Source organism: Dromiciops gliroides, chromosome 6 (assembly GCF_019393635.1).
Source record: "Dromiciops gliroides isolate mDroGli1 chromosome 6, mDroGli1.pri, whole genome shotgun sequence".
Lineage (NCBI taxonomy): Eukaryota > Metazoa > Chordata > Mammalia > Microbiotheria > Microbiotheriidae > Dromiciops > Dromiciops gliroides.
In genome coordinates this window covers 116394980-116414995 of record NC_057866.1, presented here as the reverse complement: position 1 = coordinate 116414995, position 20016 = coordinate 116394980, and the positions used below count along the sequence as shown (strand labels likewise).

The 20016-nt window shown below is 36.0% G+C and overlaps 1 protein-coding gene across 3 annotated transcripts in view; it reads left to right on the top strand.

The window, feature by feature from the left end:
* Nucleotides 1–20016, top strand: part of ATP8A1 (ATPase phospholipid transporting 8A1) — a 295356-nt gene that overhangs the window by 35011 nt on the left and 240329 nt on the right. For all 3 annotated transcript variants that reach the window (XM_043970049.1, XM_043970048.1, XM_043970047.1), the window contains exons 2-5: nt 5030–5144; nt 9125–9224; nt 13803–13901; nt 19308–19353. In XM_043970049.1, the coding sequence (XP_043825984.1) occupies nt 5030–5144; nt 9125–9224; nt 13803–13901; nt 19308–19353 (360 nt within the window). The remainder of the gene's footprint in view (nt 1–5029; nt 5145–9124; nt 9225–13802; nt 13902–19307; nt 19354–20016) is intronic.

Genomic DNA, 20016 nt, shown 5'->3' with positions numbered 1-20016 from the left:
ACCCCTGGTCTCCTTTCTCAATCCTCTAGCTGTCCTTTCACTACACTACTGCACTCTCACTCTTCCTCTCACTGTCTCTGTAGCATTCCCAGCTCTTTCCTTTTTTTTTTTTTAGTGAGACAATTGGGGTTAAGTGACTTGCCAGAGGGTCACACAGCTAGTGTTAGGTGTCTGAGGCCGGATTTGAACTCAGGTACTCCTAACTCCAGGGCCAGTGCTCTATCCACTGCACTTTCCTTACTGTTCCTGTAGCCTCCCCCTCACAGTCTAACTTCCAAATAATATACCCTTCTTTCTCACCTGAAACTCGGGCTTAGTGTGCCCACACACACCAAGCTAATTTGTTGGCGCCCCCTGAGCCAGGCCAAAGGCCGGCCAAAGCACTAAGCCATTATTCCACATATGCCTGCCCAGAGTCGGGGCTTGGGGGGGAAGAAGCTGGCGCGTGCCTGAGGCCTTTCTTGCACATCCAGGCTGAGCAGGCCTGTGCTGGGCGTGGCATGCAAGGCTTACACACCTGGGGTGGTTTCAGGAGAGCTGTAGTGCTGGGGGAGGGGCAGCCCATTTGGAGTGCCCGAGGCTAATTTTAAGCGCTTACAATACCCACTTGGTGAAGAAGAAGAAATGGACTTAAAATGCAGAACGAGAAATACATTTCTGGATGTGGGCAATATGGGGATTTTTGTTTAACAAACAATGGTTTGGTTTTGTTTTTTTTGTTACTTTTTCCTGATTTGAGATTTTCCTAATTTCTTTTCCACTTTTTATGTGAAAATGGGCATCTTATTTGGAATTTTGTAAGTTCGGAATTTGAAAATAAAGTGCGTGGTTTTTGTTTCTTAACTTTCTAATGTATGTATTTTAAGTATTATACATCACATCTAACTATTTATATTGGTATCTTATTCCCATTCTAGACTCTAAATTTCAAGAGGGCCATGATTGTGTCTTAGTTTTATATTTCTACCAGTTACTAGCATTCAGTTGACACTTAACAAATTGGAATGTGCTAATTGTATATATTTTATTTAGTTTTATTTTTGTCCCCTCGGTGCTTTGTATATAGTGAGCTCTTAATAAGTGATCATTGAATTGAATTGTTCATGTTAATAACATTAGCATGTTTACATATTTATTCTTTATTGAAAACATAATATCTATTTTTCAATGCATAAAAAAATAAGAGATTTGTGTACCCAATTAAAGTTGTATGTTTTTTCAAGAACTATATATACATATACAAAATTTAACAAGGTAACAACAAAACTGTTTCCTTTTGGATTTTTTTTCTTCTGTGCATTTAAAAATATTTTATTGTTTCCCTTTTTATTTCGACATATCTGTTACTACCCACTAATTTACACTCTCTTGTAATAAATACATACATCCTGCAAAACAAATGGACACTTTAGTAGTGAGTGAGAATGCATATTTCATTCTTTATCCCTAGTCCACTGCTTTTATCAGTAGTCCTTTTGAAATCCCTATTGTTTGCTGCTTTGCTCAGAGTTCTGAAGTCTTTCAAAGATGGTTCCCAGCATCTTATAGTTTGTTGTCATAGCATAAATTGTTCTCTTGGTCCTACTTATTTCATTCTGTATGAGTTAATGTATTTTCCCATTCCTGAAAACCAGTGTAAATTATAATGAGCCATTGGAATCACCAGTGAGAAGATGGGGGTCATACATTTGTGGTTAGCTATATAAATGCAAGAACTTAACTTCTGAGATGATTTCTTGGTGGGAGGAGTTTTTGAAGCAAGATGCAGAAATTTAAGGGATATGGGATTGTGAATTTGGAAAAAAAATACATCTTTATTTAAATAGAATTGGTTTCCTTTGTGATTCCATTTATTTTTTCTTACACATTTAAAAACATTCTGAGAAGGGATCCATAGGCTTTTCCATATGCTTAAAGGGGTCCAATGACACAAAAAAGACTAAGAACCTCTCTGTCTTATGGTATAATCAGTGTTGTTCCTTTTCTTTCTTTCTTTCTTTTCTTTTCTTTTTCTTTCTTTTTTTTTGTGTGTGGGGCAGTGAGGGTTAAGTGACTTGCTCAGGGTCACACAGCTAGTAAGTGTCAAATGTCTGAGGCTAGATTTGAACTCAGGTCCTCCTGAATCCAGGGCCAGTGCTTTATCTGCTGCACTACCTAGCTGCCTCCTACTATTCTGGCCATTCTGAATTCTTAATTACAAAGTGACCAGATGCAGTTCCTTAACTTCAGAATTTAAGTTCAGAAAAAACAGTGATGTACAAAGTATTTTCATCAGTAACAAATGAAAGCCCAGAAGGTCAAAGCCCCAACAGCTACTGGGGAAACAAAATCAAATATGCATATGTGTTATTTGGAAACCCTTCCTTTCCTGGATGTTTTCTTGACTGCTCCTACCTTCTGGTTGGTCTCTTTGCCTCAAGTTATTTGTCACTCAGCATCCAAATTGATCTTCCTAGAGGGCAGGTCCAAACATGTTATTCCCCTGTTCATTAAACTGTACTGGCTCCCCATTACCTCCAGGATCAAATATAAAATCCTCTGACTCTGAAAATGGACCCTTCCTGCCTTTACAGTCTCTTCATACCTCCATGGTACTCTACCAGTGGCCTTGCCATTCCTTCAATATAGCATTTGTTCTCTTGATCTGTCTTCCATGCTTGGAATTTTCTCCTTCATCTCTACCTGCTTTTTTCCCTGGCTTCCTTCAAGACTCAGCTCAAATCTAACTTTCTGAAAACAAAACAAAAACAACAAAAAGCCTTTTCACAGCTCCTCCCCCACCCCTCCCCCAACCCAATCCTAGTGGCTTCCCTCTCAGATCTCTCGAATTTAGTTTATCTGTTTACAGGTCATTTTCCAAAATTGTGGAAGTCCTTGACCAGCAACTTGTCTTTGACTTTTCTTTGTATACTCAGAGCTTAGAGCAGTTCCTGGCACATTCTAGTTGCTTAATAAATAATTATTAACTGTGAGTCCAAGTTTAGCATTCCCAAGTTCAGTAACTTTTCCACTGTTCTGTTTATTGCCTCTTTAGTTAAACATGGTCATGGTCAGGTCTGGGGGAGCCAGAACATCCCAGAGTAGAACTAGTCTCTGAAGATTTAGCTTCTCTCTCAGTATAATAATGACCATCACACAGTATCCTCAGTGTTGCCAACTTGTTGCTTGAATTACTATTTCCCCCACTTTTTGGTACTCAAGGACAGTTTTTCAAGTGAGTGTGATAAAATAATGGGATTTTGCAGAGATACTCAAAGACCCACCTGGAGATTAATCTATACTGATTGAATCAAGTGATAGTGATTGACTGCTGATTAGCCTACTTCAAGTTAACTGGATTGTAATCACACCTGCCTAACCCTTAAGAAGGTATTGTTCTCAGAAGCTAGACTGTGAACTCAATTTGAGAACACCTTCAAAACCAATGGATTTGGATGATACCAACTAATCAGCTTGAAGCAGTGTGTAAGGACTGCCTCTGTTCCAGACCTATAAAAAGCCTCCACAATCAGCTTGCTGGAGAGTTCCTGATTAAAGCAGGTTTGTGGAGGAGGACTTGAGGAAGAACCCAACCAGGCTGGAACTCTAGGCTAGATAGACCTTTTCTTAACTTTCTGAACTCCATGTTAATACCTGTATGCTTTAATAAATGTTTAATGCCCAAAGACTGGTGCTGAAGCTTCTAATTTAAGGTGATCACACAATATAGATTTTAAACATCACAGGAGTGTGTCTAAGGGAATCAATAATTTTAAAAGTAAGTGGGTAGGGGAATAGCATAGAAGTTTTACTTTATAAAAACATTTTCAGGATTCTTTCAGTGAACACTTCCTGTGTTCTGCATTATCAGATTTTGTAGCATTTCATACATATACACACACATTTGCCTTTTGGACATATAATTAGGGAGTTCCACGGGTATATTGATTTTTCACTTGCTTTTCAATCAGTTTCTAGCACAAATGTTTATTAGTGGGTGGAAATTTTTGTTTGCTTTACAAAAAGACTATTTAACCACTCACATGCTACCCATTTATGAATAAAATGAGTGTTATCGCTACTACAGCATAGCAAGGTGTTGCCTTAGTGGAATCTTTTGAATTTTTTTTAGGTAAACTGTGGTCAGGTATCTTAAGTACAAAAAATTATCCCATGAAACTAAACTCTGATTTTGGGGGAATTTTAAGTAGGAAAAAAATGGCAAGAGGGAACAGGATAATGATAATAATGACAAATACAAGTAGAATTCTTTTCCTGCCCTAAATAACCAAAAACTACTTTCTTCTCCCTCCTCAATTTCAAAAATATGTTCATCCCGCCCAAAAAAGCTTGTTTAAATCTAAGATTGTTTCCTCCTCTGTCACCCTTTCCCCTATCTCAGCTTGCTGTCTTGGCAAAACAGTCCCATTGTCCTGTTTGGTTCTCTCCCAGACCAATTTCTGGAAAACCCTAACTGCCACACTATACTTAATTCCCTACTCTTTGACCATCTCTTACCTTGCCATAAGGCAATGTGTGGTGTTTCAGTCTCTGCTCCTCTTGCCCTATAGTACTCCTTTCCTGTACCTTTGTGGACTGGAGTGCCCTTCCCTGGCCACTATTTCCCCTTGTATATTGTCTCACCCATTAGTTTTTTAGTTCCTTGAGGGAAAGAACTGTCTTTGCATTCATATTTGTATCAGCAGTGCTTAGTATAGTGCTTGGGACATCATAATTAATAAATGCTTTTTTATTCATTCATTCATTCTCTTCATCATTTTTTATCTAAAACTAGGCTTGAGCTAAACTGGCCTGTGAGAAGAGAGAAAGAAAGGAATATTTAATTAAATCAGTTAAACATACAGTCAGTGTGTCTTCTTATTAGAAGAACTATATAGAAAAAGAAGTCACATTCATAACTTGAATTTTAAGGAAAACTGAAAGGAATCTTTGATCATCTTTGAAGACTCTAAAAAGCATGACAGTTTTTGGTACATAATGCATAATGAAATATTTCTTAGTAATTAAAACGTTTCTTGTCTTTTTGAAGGCTATGAGAAGACAGATGATGTTTCAGAGAAAACTTCGCTGGCTGATCAGGAAGAAATGAGGACTATATTTCTCAACCAACCTCAGCTGACAAAGTTCTGCAATAACCACGTGAGGTATAAACTTCCTTAAGAATTCTTGTACTGCAAATCTTTCAGTATCATAAAATAGAAACAGTTCTAGATCAGTGGTATCAAACTCAGCGAAACAAGAGCTACCAAATCATACATAAGGATCCCTGTGGGCTACATATAAACTGAGAAAAACCACATATTCATATAATCTATGTTTTGTGGTATTTTTACTTATTTTATTAAATATTTCCCAATTACATTTTAATCTGACTCAGGCCACACTGGATACAAAGACAGACCTCATGCAATCCCATGGGCTTTGTATTTGACACCTCTGCCACAGATCATAGAAAGAGCATTGGATTTGAATTCAGAAGACTTGGGTTTGTAGTCAACTTTGGTAATTACTGGATGTGGTGACTCTTGTCAAATAACTTTTTCTATATGGAGATAATAATAGTTCTACCATCTACCTCAGAGAATCAAATGAAATAATATAAGTACTTCATAAGCTTAACTGACATTTTTTCCATTTTTTTTATTAATCCTAACAATAATAATAGTACCCTCAAATGTATAAAGAAAAAACAAATCTCCACTAAGAGGGTTTTATCCATAAAAATCAATATTTGAGTGTCCGGTGCAAGAATGGAGATATGGCTTAGATCAATTATTATTTCAGGATATAGAGGGGGGAAAATACATTGTGGGGAAAAGATCTTCTGGAAAAGTTATGTGCTGAGAGGGAAATGTCAAAGATATGTGACAAGGGAGATATTTGTAAAGTGCCTAGCATACTTCCTTACACATTCTAGGTGCTATATAAATTCTTATTCCTTTCCCTCCCCAACTTTACATCCTTTTTGTTGAGATTTTTGGTATTTGATGTTGGCTTTGTCAATTTTTGAATACCTTTTTTGGGGTACTCTTTATAAAAATTTTAATGATCTTTGTAAATTCTAAATTTGAAATCTGTAGCACATCTTGAATTCTCATAATTATTGTTTTACTTTGGATTTACATAGCAGTTTTCTTCTAAGGAGGGTATATTTTTTTAAAAGTGAAAGCATGTACAGTTTTGAGGTTATTATTTCCATTTGATGCCTAGAAACCAAATCTTTAATTGTTCCAGGTAATTTAAGTGAAGCTAAGACATGAAAGTCTCTAACAAAATACTGACTTTTTCTCTTACTGGAACTCTGATTAGCACATTGAAAAGATGGGTGATATATCAAGTTTTCTTATTACATGTGTGTGTGTGTGTGTGTGTGTGTGTGTGTGTGTCTACACACAAACAAATGCATGTATGCAACCCAAAATACAACTTTAATATTGCTTAGACAATGGTTGTCCAACTTATGGTGCACTCTCAAGTGTATGTGTGTTTGTGTTTGTGTTTGTGTGTGCAATAGGAAGAGAGCAGCAATAGAGCATAATTAAATAGAATCTTCTGGTGTCTAAAAGATAAATTTTAGCTACAACTATCATTTCCTAACTTTTCCACTAGAATTGTCATTAAATAACTAAATAATAGTCTGGTTCAGTTTTTATTTTCTTTTTCCTTTCCCTAGTGATCAAGATGTTCCAGAGAAAGTGATATACTCAAGAGAGGAAGTAATAGAAATCAGGAGGATGAATAATCCACTAACTGTATATTTGGCCCCTCAATAATTGAAAGTTGGTTATAAAAAAAGAAAGCAAGTCTGGGAGTTGAACTACTGAGCATCTCTGCTCAGAATATAACAAGTTAGTAGTTTGTAACAAGTTAGAGATAAATGAACTCTTAAGTGATGAGTTACACAAGCTCTCATTATGATAGACAATCTTCAAATGTGGGCTATTAATAGTTTGTGCTTTACTTTCTGCACCACGTTTATAGCAGTGGTCTTAACTCAGTGATTTTCCCAGACACCACCCTCTAACTCTACAGTATTCATTCCTTCACCTGCTTATCAAGAGAAAAATGTGTATGTATCTACTCAGACTAGAGACCTAGACTTGTAGCTGAAACTGTATTAGTAAAAGATCTATTAGAGACCAAGTGCAGATGTTACTCTTGAAACCATCTTATAAATGTCATCTTCTTAAATAGGTTCATTTTCTAGAAATGTTGAAAATCATTTATCTCCTACCCAAATTGCTGAAATATCATTGCAAAGATGTTATTTCCCATCAGTGAATGCTGTATTACCCTTTTGATTGGCTAAAATGATTGAAGGGTAAAGCAACAAATGTTAGGGTGGATGTGGGAGACACTAATTCACTGTTGGTGGAACTGTGAATTGATCCAACTATTTTGGAGAGCAATGTGGAATTATGCCCAAAGAGTTATTAAATTGCCTGTACTTTTTGACCCAGCAGTACCAATGCTAGGTCTGTTTTCCAAGATGATTGGGGAAAAAGGAAAACAACCTATATCTCCTAAAATAATGATAGTGGATTTCTTTGTGGTGGCAAAGAACTGGAAAATGTGGGTATGCCCATCAATTGGGGAATGCCTAAACAAGTTATGGTAAATGATTGTGATGAAATACTATTGTGCTATAAGAAATGATGGACTCAAAGATGTTCAAAAAAAGATGGATAGAATTGCATGAAATAATGAACAAAATGAGCAGAACCAAGGAACATTGTATATAGTAACAATAATATTATGGGTGGAGAAAAAAAGGAAAAAGGTTACATGTTAATTATATATTTAAAAGGAATCTGTAACGATTGGAATGATGCCACTTGCTGGAGAGCTATCGTAGGAAAGCTCCGCCATGAGGAGAAGGCGTCTGAGGGCAAGCCATGCGGCTTTCCTTGGCGTCAGGAAGTGACGTTTGCTCATGGGTACTGTCAGTCAAGGCTACCAGCCAGTTAGCTTGGAGATGTGTGTGCGAGTGGATGGGATGTTCCCAGTTTCACAGGAGGCTTGTGGGATGAAGGAGGTGTGGCTCACTCTCTTTCGTGAGGACTCTCATGGAGAGTGGAGCTAAAATGTGCACTTCCTGAGATAGATAGATGAATCTAGGCCTCTTTCACTCTCTTCACCAAATTCTTATTCTCCTTAATAAATGCTTAAAAGTCTAAACTCTTGTTAAAGCTTATAATTTATTGGCAACCACTGGTTAGATATTTTAGACAGACTAGCTAGAATTTTAACCCCTTACAAATCACAAGGTGTATATAATAGATTTACAGTTGTACAATCATCTTTTCTTTTTTCTATCCTACCATGTTTTGGAAATGCTTGTTTTATTTAAGTTCATAATAAAATAAATTTTAAAAATTATAAGGCAGTTTCCTAAACCCTGAATAACTGGACTTCAATCTGTCTTTACTATCATTTATCGTTTCCCCTACATGCACTATATATATATATGTATTCCAGTCCATCTGTCCTTCTTACCTTTCCTCATATACATAATTCCATTTCCCCTCTCTATATTTGTACAATGACCATCCCCCATGTCTGAAATGCACTCCTATTTCAACTCCTAGGATGCCAGGTTTTCTCTAAGAATCACCTTCTAGATGAAGCCTTTCCTAATCCCCAAAGCTACTAGTGTCTTCCCCACTGAAAAGCTACCTTGTATATATGTGTATATCTATTTCTCCCCAGTCGAATATAAGCTCCTTAAGGGAATTAGCTTTCATCTTTGTGTCCTCTGATATATAGTAAGCTATCAATAAGTGCCTTGTGATTGATTAAAAACAGAGGCCACTGTAAGTTCGTAACTGTCATATGAAGCAGGAAATGGTAGAAGTCACATAAAAAAGGTTTTGCCCAGAAAAAATCTACATTGATTTTGAGGCTCTTCACTTCCCATATAGGTGGACCTACCTCCTAGAAGAGACTGTTCTGGACTTGACTTATGTTTATGGTCCTCTGGAATGCTCTCCCACTGTTGAACAGAATGTAAATTTTTTTGATGACGTGGTTTTTGGAGGGTAATAAGAGAACTTTATATGTCCTGTGGAAGTCATGAATTAACTTGTGTTTATGAGGCTTCTTTCTCCCGGTTTGTGTTTTACAGCACGGCCAAGTACAACATCATCACATTCCTGCCAAGATTTCTATACTCTCAGTTCAGAAGAGCTGCAAATTCATTTTTTCTCTTTATTGCATTGCTTCAGGTAAGTGTATCTCTTTAAAAAAAAAAAACAACCCTAGTCTTTAAGGTCACATGTTGAGCTACTAACATATGTCTTTGATAAGCCTTGGACCAACCCTTGAGCAATTCTCAAAGGTGAAGATAAGCTACTTTGCCAACTCACATTAGGCTTCTGTCAGAGGTTTTTTTAGAACCTCCCTACCCCTTTCCTTGCTTCCTCCTCCTTGAGTCTATGTAATTGAGTTTTTCCATAGCATTTTATATTTCTACAAATTTTAACTCTTATAAAGTTCATAGAACAGTTAGATCTGCCACCAGGAATGTTATATTTAGTGTGTATATGTGTGTGTTTGTATTGTCTTTTGTTGGTCATAGTCAAGTCTTGTGAGCTGGAATTTATTAAGCCTTTAATATGTACCAAGCACCGTGCTAAGTAGTGTGGATACAAAGAGAGACAAAATTTTGTCCTTCCCCACTCAAACAGAAACTTACAATATAGTGGGGAGAAAAAAAATACAACAAACTGTACATATGATATGTACATGCTAAATTGGAGGTGATCCCAGAAGGAAGGTACAAGAACTCAACATGGAGAAAGTCTTCTTACAGAAAGTGAGACTAGCTGAAACTTGAGGGAAGATGGGAGGAGTTGGAGATGAGGAGGGAAAGCATTTGAAGCATGGAGGATGACCAGTGAAAACATATGAAGTTGGGAGATGAGTGGTTCTGTGAAGAATGACAAGGAGGCCAGTATCACTGGTTAAGGAATGCATAGTGGGAAACCAAGTATAAGAAAACTGCAGAGGTTATAAAGGGATTTGAAATCAAACAGAAGATTATACTGATCCCGAAGGCCATAGGGAAGGAAACATTGCATTGCAGTTTTGGAGTCTGAACTATGCTTAGAAACTGAGGAAAGATTTGAGGCAAGGTGACCAACCATCAGGCAATAGCAACAGGCCAGATATGTGGTGATAAAGACCTCCCCCTGGGTGGTGGTTCTGTTAGAGGAGAGGATGGAGCATATATGAGGGATGTTGCCAAAGTAGAATAAATAGGACTTGGCAAGAGATTGGATGAGAGGGGAATGAGAGACAGTAAAGAGTCAAGGATGACACATGGGTTGTCAGCCTGGGTGACTTGGAGAGGATGGTGCTACCCTGAACCGCAATAGGAAGAGGGGAGACTTTTCAGGGGAAAGATGATTTCAATTTTGGATGTGTTGAGTTTAAGATGTCTATGGAAATCCAGTTCAAACTGTCCGACAGGTAGTTGGTGATGCAAGACCAGAGACCAGGAGAGAGGTTATGGCTAGATAAGTAGATCTTAGGATGATATACATAGAGACTATAATTAAATTCATGTGAGCCCATAGGATAGAAGGAAGAGAGGAGTCAGGACATAGCCTTTTGGGATATCCAGGCTTAGTGTCCTGAATGATAATCCATCAAAGAAGAGTGAGGAATTGTTAGGAGGCCACTTGATAAAATATACAGTTAGCATTATAGGATCACAGTTACCTAGAGCTGAAAGGGATGATTGGCATAATCCAGTCCAACCTTCTCATTTTAAAAATAAGGAAACTGAAGCCCAGAGAGTAGTTGGGACTTACCCAAAGTCACACAGGTCATAGATTGAAGGTTTTGACTCAGTTCCTCAAATTCCAAATTCAGTTTTCTTGCCAACTACACCATGGCTAGTAGGGGTGTTTTGTTTTCTTTTTAAAAACATATATGCGGGGTGGCTAGGTGGTGCAGTGGATAAGCACTGGCCCTGGATTCAGGAGTACCTGAGTTCAAATCCGGCCTCAGACACTTAACACTTACTAGCTGTGTGACCCTGGGCAAGTCACTTAATCCCCATTGACCTGCCAAAAAAACCCCCAAAAAACAAAAAAACAAAAACATATATGCAACTTTGAGGTCATTTTAGGTACTCTTGGCCAAGGACATTCCTGTGATGGCTAATTAGCTGCAGATGAGAATCTCTGAAGGGGATTCACATAAGGCAACTTATTTAGTTATCCGCACCCATTTAAAATGTGATTTCAGTCTCCAACTGTTATCTTTATGAGAACATTGTGGGAACAGACTCTTAAAGTTATTTCAAAATATCTTGCTCTGCTGCTATCTTGCCATAGATAATGGCTCTTAACCACCATTGGCTGTGGAGCTTGGAGAAGTCCCTGCCTGGAAGAATATCTCACAGTATGGATCCAGGTGTTTGTGTCCTGTTACCAGATTGAAACAGCAGGCCCAAACCTTCCTCTTTTGCTCCCTTAGGTTTTGTTTATGGAGGATTGTGAGATGATGTACTTTTCTGAAATACTCCTTAGAGACTCTTGGTTAATGCTTAATTTTCACTGGTATAATTATCAGCTCCTGGAGCCCAAGGGTTTTTATAATTTCTTGGTGAAGTGTTTTCTTCTCACATGTTCCTTCTCTCAGGATTACAGTTTTGTGTTAATAGTTTTATGGCGGTAACTGAAACTTATATACATGGTGGGTTTTTTGGTGTTTGTTTTTTTTAAACAATTCAGGGCTTGTGCTCATAGATTTAAATGTCTTTAGGACTTTATGAGTGTAGTTGGTGTTTAAGTTTTTCTGAGACCATTCTGTGATTATGTATACCTGTGTATGTATATATATATATATATATATATATACTCACAGATACACACATATATGTGCCCATACATGTACACACATGTTCTCTCTCTCCATACACACACACACACACACACACACACAAATATAGGGTGGGTGAGCTCTATTAAAATATTGGCCTTTTGATTGAATAATATAATAGCATATATTAGAGAGCATTACTGATTGTGTGTGTCACATGCAAACATGTTTTAATTGAACTTGTGATTTCAATAGTATAAAGGTGCTCCTGTTGGGAAAATCTGTTTACTAATGCAGATCTGCAATTCTTCTGCAATTTGTAGTTTTAGAGAATTCCCGGATACAAAGAAGTTAAGGGACTTGCCTTGGGACTTCCTGACTCCCCAAGTTGGCTGTTTCTCTATCCACTATGCCAAGTTTCCTCTCTTACTTTCAATATTAATGCTTAAGACATTAATGTAGGATACATCAAATTCTATCTTTTTTTGAAAACTGTATAAGTTGCAATAAGTCTAAAATGTGCTATTCACTTGGGATGAAATCTGAGAATATAAACTGTTAAAATGTATGGGGCAGGTACCAAATATTTCTTTTTTTTTTTTTAAAGCAAATGGATCAACCACACTCTTCTTGGCTTCTCCCCACTTTTTTTTTTATTTTTTATTTTTTGGTGAGGCAATTGGGGCCAAGTGACTTGCCCAGGGTCACACAGCCAGTAAGTGTCAAGTGTCTGAGGCCAGACTTGAACTCAGGTCCTCCTGAATCCAGGGCCGGTGCTCCATCCACTGCGCCACCTAGCTGCCCCGGTACCAAATATTTCAAACATAAAATTGGATTTTTAGAGCTCAACAGCTGAAATTAAAATTTGAATCATGCATCTAGTCATTTGCAAAATGGGCAATAGATGATCAAGGATGGGAGAAGATTCAAAAATCTTTTATTTTATGGCAGCAGTATTCACAGAATAATTTAGGCCATTCTCATTAAATTGTCTCAAGTATAATAGTACCCAAGAGAGTTTATACATTTTTTTAAGCTGGTAAACCTGAAAATGCCTTATAAATGTGTGTTCTTATGAGAATCGTTTTCCGATCATCTGTTTTAAGCTCTGACATTCCTCATCCCAAGGTCCCTTTCAGCGCCTGTCCATGTGCCCAGTCTCTCCCAGCTTGGGCATTGTGTGTTCTAAGGGCCCTCCCAGTTCTGACTTTGTGGAATGGTAGATGACTCCACTAAAATCTATACATTTTTGTGTACAGTTTTGATATAGTGGTTCTTTTCATTTAAAAGTGACCTTTATGATTTCTAATACCAACTGATTTCTCTTCATTTGGGGGGGGGGAGAAACTGCCCTAGCCTTTTTAGTCCATTTTCCCCCCCAAAGAAATGAAAGTGTTGTTAAAGAATGGGATTATATTTCACTCTCAGTCTTGGAATTAGAAAGATGAATTTTCACAATTTTTGTTTCAGAGTATTCTGCCATAAGTGATTCCATTTCTTTTATAACCTTGCTTGCTAATTTATTATATTGCTGTTGTGTAAATAGATAATCTTTCAACTGATTTTCATAGGAAATTTTAATCAGAAATTCTCTTGATTTGGATTGATTCCTACTGAAAGCAAGTGAAATGTCAAGAGAATAGATCAGTAGGATTTTGGGGTGGTAGTTATCATACAGATAACTAACCTGTTAGTTATCTGTTGTTACACAGACAACTAATTAAGTAGTTCATAAACAAGCATTTATTAAGTGACTTCTCATGGTCAAGTACTGTGCTTCTTCACAAAGCCTGTTAATAAGCTCCCTTTCTGTTTGCTAGTTTGAATAAACTGAGACAACTGGCCCAAGTGTTTGAAAATGGGGCACATCACTGTTTTCTAACAGAGGAGACATTATGAAGTTCTGTTATGAAAATATTACAAAGCTAAGGCTGGTTCTCATTATGTTTGTTTTTCCTCTTCTTTTTAAATAGCAAATACCTGATGTGTCACCAACAGGTCGCTATACAACACTGGTTCCTCTTTTATTTATCTTAGCAGTGGCAGCTATCAAGGAGATCATTGAAGATATTGTAAGTCAATATTTTTCTAACAAATGTACAACTTAATTGTATTTTATATTCTAGTCTTGAAGGAAATTTGTATTGAGTTATATAACACATTGCCACAGGATGTTTGAAAGGCCTGCCTGGGTTAAAAATGTATAGAATATTCTCCCATGGCATAAAAGTATCATTATAGAATCAATATTATAGAATGTTGGAGTATCCAACTATAGTTTTAAAAATCTGGAAGAGAAATAACCCAATAAATGAAATGCAGTAAGTGACTTTGAGAGAATTCAATATCCAGGTATTATTTTCCATCAATGGAGCTAATAACCTTCAAATTACCTTCTTATTAAATATTGCTGGTCCATTTTTTTCTTCTCATTACTTTCAAATTGTCTTTTTCCGCTTTAACTTTCTCTGACCCTTTCTCTTTCATTTCAGTAGTTCTAAGTTTTCTTTTTCTTCCTTTTTGAAAAGCCAGTTTGCTATTTTTGCAGCTGCCATGAGGCAGGGAAATTCAAGGTTAGAGGTATTTTTTTCTTCTTTTTAAACCTTATTTTAGCCATCTTATTTGAAGCAACCAAGATTCCATTTGTCGTGGTCTCGTAGGGTTTTTTTCGTTGTTGTTGTTGTTTTATTTTTGCTTGACTGAATTGATTCTCAGTCATTTGGCTTTCATCAAGCTCTGAGACAAGACGACAACATGCAAGGGGGGAAAACTGAGGCAGTGTCTATTCACTAAGCCATTCCTTGAGTTGTTTTACTATTGATATTATTTTTCTAGGAGAGAATTAATATTATTCCTCTAGAGATCAAACTGGGCAATCATTCAGAGGACTAAGATGAGCCATAGAATCTCAATTCAGTTTTTTCTCATGAATTTTTATAGGTCAACTGAAGTTTTAAATCATCAGTATTGTTTTCAGACATTTAGAAAGTCTGGGAATACATATATGTGTATGCATACACACTCAAAGGTACATGGTCTTCCTATTTGAAAATGACATGCTTGGTATTGGTCATTAGTTAAAAATACTGATGTGACTTTATCTCCATGCTGCATACAAATTCAATTCAAGGACCATTTATTAATTATCTCTTATGTACAAAACTCTGTCATTTAGTTTGTGCTTGAAGTTCCTATCTGCAGAGTCTGGCTATGCTCATGACTCTGCCTTTTTAAAAATCTTTTTTTTTTTCTTTGGTGGGGCAATGAGGGTTGAGTGACTTGCCCAGGGTCACACAGCTAGTGTCAAGTGTCTGAGGTTGGATTTGAACTCAGGTCCTCCTGAATCCAGGGTCTATGCTCTATCCACTGCGCCATCTGGCTGCCCTTGAAAATAATTTTTTTCACTTTTAAAGAATCCATTTCTGCCACCTAATCAGGTTCCTAATCTTACAGTTATTATGATTTTCCATGCCCTTTGGATTGAGAAGGTGTAGACATCAAACAATATCAAATCATATACTCTAGAAGGAGGAATAGTGCCTTAAGTGTTATAGATACATCGTTGACATTAAACAGTATAGAACCCATGAAGTTCCTCAAGGAACGTTATACATGTGCAAATTAACTATAGAAAGTAAATGAATGAGTTTGAATATAATTATATTACCATTAGTGTTTGACAATATAAAATTGTATCTAATACCAGAAGAAAATGTACTAGAAATATAAAATGATGACTAATAGTAGTACTAATAGTAAAACTAATAACAACAACAATCACAACACATTTGTATAACAAAAATATTTAATCAGAATAGTTTGACAGCTTAATGGATATTATCTTGCCATACATCCTCATAATTCTTGATGCCTTTAACAAATAAGGTGATATAATGCTCTCTTTGTTTGAGTAACAAATTACTTATTCCAAAATATTAGGCCACAAAAAACTTCATTATGTTGATTAGTACCTATCATGTTAAATGATGAGACATTTCGTTAAATTTACTTGATGGATTTTCATCAATGAAAGCTTGTCTCCTTTTTTTGTAATGCATTTGCTGAAAATAGAAATAGATGAACATAGGTACTGAATGGACAAGGAAGTTTCACCACCCATACTCAATTAATGCTTGTTATAAAATAATAAATATAAAAAACTGAATTAAAGATTAACACAGGAAGATTTATTATTAAATTTAAAATGTTGGTGATTAGCTATGTAGCAAGTAACTTTGGGACAATTGGACCAAAACATTAGTTTATGGGGAAAAAAAGCCTTAAATTTAGTCTATTTTACAATAGAAACAGTGTTTACTTATTTATTGGAGAAGACAGGCATTTTTTAGGAGGACATGCTATCCTTCTTTATTATTTTGTTTTTCAGTTTTCTTTCAAGGTTATACACTGTGTTCTCATAATAGAAATCAAGTCATAAACAAGATTTTGGTATAATAGGTAAGGTTGTAGGATAAATTAAAGTTTTAAATTGTAATATCTTAATCTTTTAGGTTGTTTTTTTATCTCACTTTGGGTAAAAGGGTAACCTTTTTATTCTTTCTGTTTCTAGGGGTGTTCAGTTAAATTAACAAAACACACTATGAGCAAGGTAGAAAAAGATCTCCTTGTTCAAGAATCTATTTTTTACTATACCCAGAAAATTTAATTAGTTTTCACTTTTTCAAATGGAGGGCTAAACATTCTAGTACACTTATTAGGGCAGCTAGGTGGTGCAGTGGATTAGAGAGCCATGCCTGGAGTCAGGAAGAGTCATCTTCCTGAGTTCAAATCTGGTCCCAGACACTTACTGGCTGTGTTTATTTAACCCTGTTTGCCTCAGTTTCCTCACCTGTAAAATGAGCTGGAGAAGGAAATGGCAAACCACTCTAATATCTTTGCCAAGAAAATCCCAAATGGGCTCACAATGAGTCAGATAAAATTGAAATGACTGAACAACACATACATTATTTTAGAGCCTAAAATGTTTGTACCTTCTGAAAGCCTCAAATCCACATCTCTTTTGTCATTCCTTCTGCTTTCCATTCTTCATTAAAAATCACGAGTAGATAACTGATTTCCAGAGGACCAATGATAAAGCATGTTGCCCACCACCTTACAAAGATGAGGGCAAAATGGGCAAAATAAGATATGTATGTTTTATACATGAAGGGATTTATTTTGATATGCTTATTAAGAATATTTGTTGGGCAGCTACGTGGCGCAGTGGATAGAACACCGGCCCTGGAGTCAGGAGTACCTGAGTTCAAATCCGGCCTCAGACACTTAACACTTACTAGCTGTGTGATCCTGGGCAAGTCACTTAACCCCAATTGCCTCAATTAAAAAAAAAAAAGAATATTTGTTGCAAAGTTTATGTAAAAATACATTTTTGTTAATTTAAAAAATTGAATTAAATTAAAAATATCGGTTGTGAAATTCTGAAAATAATTTCTAGGTCTGTTACATACAAATAATCCTGTTCAATGCTAATATTTTTTTTTTTTTGGTGAGGCAATTGGGGTTAAGTGACTTGCCCAGGGTCACACAGCTAGTAAGTGTCAAGTGTCTGAGGCCGGATTTGAACTCAGGTCCTCCTGAAGGCCAGTGCTCTATCTACTGTGCCACCTAGCTGCCCCAATGCTAATATTTTTAAACTCTTTTTTAGTGAGGAAATTTGCCTTTTGAAAAATTTTGCAGTTTAAATTTTGTTGGAAGCAAAAAGTTTGAATGGGAAAGTAGTTCAAAGTTGTATTGTGTATAACAAATGCGTTTCATCTTGAGAACCATTTTTGTCTAGACATGATAAGAATCATAATCACCATATTTGCCTAAGAGGCATTTGAAACTCCTTGTTAGTTTGTCTACTGTTGATTCTCTGAAAATAGAATAACTGTATACTATCTAATCATCAGGCTCCTTCTAGAGAGTGCTTTTATGTTCTAGGCAATGTTAATGTCTCCTAATCCTAGATCATGCAAATGAAACCATTTTCAGGTTGAGTACTTTTTGTGTGTGCTACTTTAGAACTTTAGAGTTTACAAAATCCTCTCTTTGGGAAGCCCTACCTTTATAATTAGAGCATATCTGTAGATTTGCATAATTCTGTGATAATTAGAAAAACTGAAAGTGTTTTTTGTCCCCTATCATGTTGCCCCAGTCTGCTTTATGGTAAACTAAATCTGACTAGGTTTTAGATTACAAAATATTTCTGCACTTCATCTACATATTCTTTGCCTTCTTCTTAAATATCATGTCAGAATCTCTCCAATCCATCAATAAATCACTCTTTAATTAAGTACGTGGTTTAATGTAGGTAGTTGGGAGTATATGTTCTGTCAATGGCTTATAACTAAGGGATATGGAACAACATCGGAAAGGCAGGAATTATGAACTATGTATAATTAGAAAGTCCTGTTGAGTACTCAATAATAATTAATTGTAGCACTTTACTAAGTTCGCTCAATAGATCATTAAAAATATCTTACCAGCATAGTTCAACAATATTTCCTACAGAACATATAAAAAAAATTCTCATGATACAATCTTTATTACCATTGGCTTACTTTTTACAAAGAATACGGACAACCTTTCACCTAGCATAACATGATTTTTCATTCAAGGTTTACATAAGCTACTAAGTTTTAACATATTAACAATATGCTAAAAACCTGCTTTTGGTGGCTGAATATTTGTTTTACCTGAAAAAGTATCTTAGGATCTTAGAGTTGGAAGAGACTTAGAAGTCATCAAGTCAATTTCCTAGTTGAATCCCTAACATCCTCCATAACGAGTCCAAAAGGTATTCAACAATTGTTTGAAAATCTTTTCTAATAGATAACTCATTCAAACAAGTCTTCCTATTTCATCTTTAGCCTATTTGAATCGTTAGAAAAATCCTTCCTTATATTGAGGTAAAATAAGGCTCTCTTTCTTTAACTTCTCCTCATTGGTGCATTCCCTGTTTTCTAGAGCCAAGTGGATCACCTACTTTTTTCTCATGACAACTTGTAAATATTTGAAGGCAACTGGCTTGCCCCTCCACTGCCTTCTTTCCCTTACTCCTTCAAAATCTTCTGTCCTTAAGGCTAAACAATCTGAATTCCTTCAGCTGATTCCCGTATGGCATGTTTTTCATTATTCTCACCTTCCTGGTTACCTTCGTAGGAATGTGTTTGAACTTATAGAAGTATATTAAAATGGCTCATTGATTGTTTTCAGTTTTGAAATTCTTACCTGCATGCCCATTTGCCCATTTGCCCATTCTTGGTTTTCCCTACTACTGCCCACACTGACTCACCTTCTCATGGTTTGTTTGTGTACATGATACCAGAATTAAGAAATACTCATTAGAATGAGAAAAACAAATTAAGCCGTTTTGAGGTTGAGTACTTTTTTGTGTGTGTGCTGTGCTACAATTATTGCTTTTAATATGTGTTTAATATGTATGTGTTTTATTTTGTTTTGTTTTTATATTTCAGAAACGACACAAGGCTGATAATGCGGTGAATAAGAAACAGACACAAGGTAAGAATGATTACTTCTCATTATATAGGTTTCTAACATATTTGGTGAAGAAATAATGCCAATTAAATATAATTCAATTTCAAGTCTATGTATCTCTTAGGCCTTCATTCCAGTTGTAGAATCTGAGTCTTAGTATTTGTCAGCATGACATTTAAATTCACATTAGAATGATTTACAATGGTAATATATTTGGAAGGTAATGTTTTTAATATAGTTAAATGCCTCAAAGCAGTGTTATCCTAAGTACCATCCATAAATTCTGTAGCTCTTTTGACAGTATTGAATACTATAAAATATGTGTGTGTTTTATCTGTGGTCCCCAGGGCTTCTTTCAAAAAGGTTCCTAGGTAGAAGTCTGAAGTTTAGTTATGCCAGATGGAGAATGCTAAGAGAGCATTAAAGGCAATTTTGAGTTCTTCACATGATCTATCAAGTCTCAAAATTTTCTTCAGAAATTAAAAAAAATCAAGCCAGATTTTTATTATATTGCAGAATGGCCTCAGAAACCTTCTCCCACAAAGAAGCTATTGAATTCTCTGACATTGTTCATTAATTCTTAATATTTGCTTAAATAAAACTCAATTAGGAAGGTAAAACTTAATAAATCTCTTTGTTGTCATACTAACCGATATTTACCAAATGCTTATTTTATTAACTATCAGG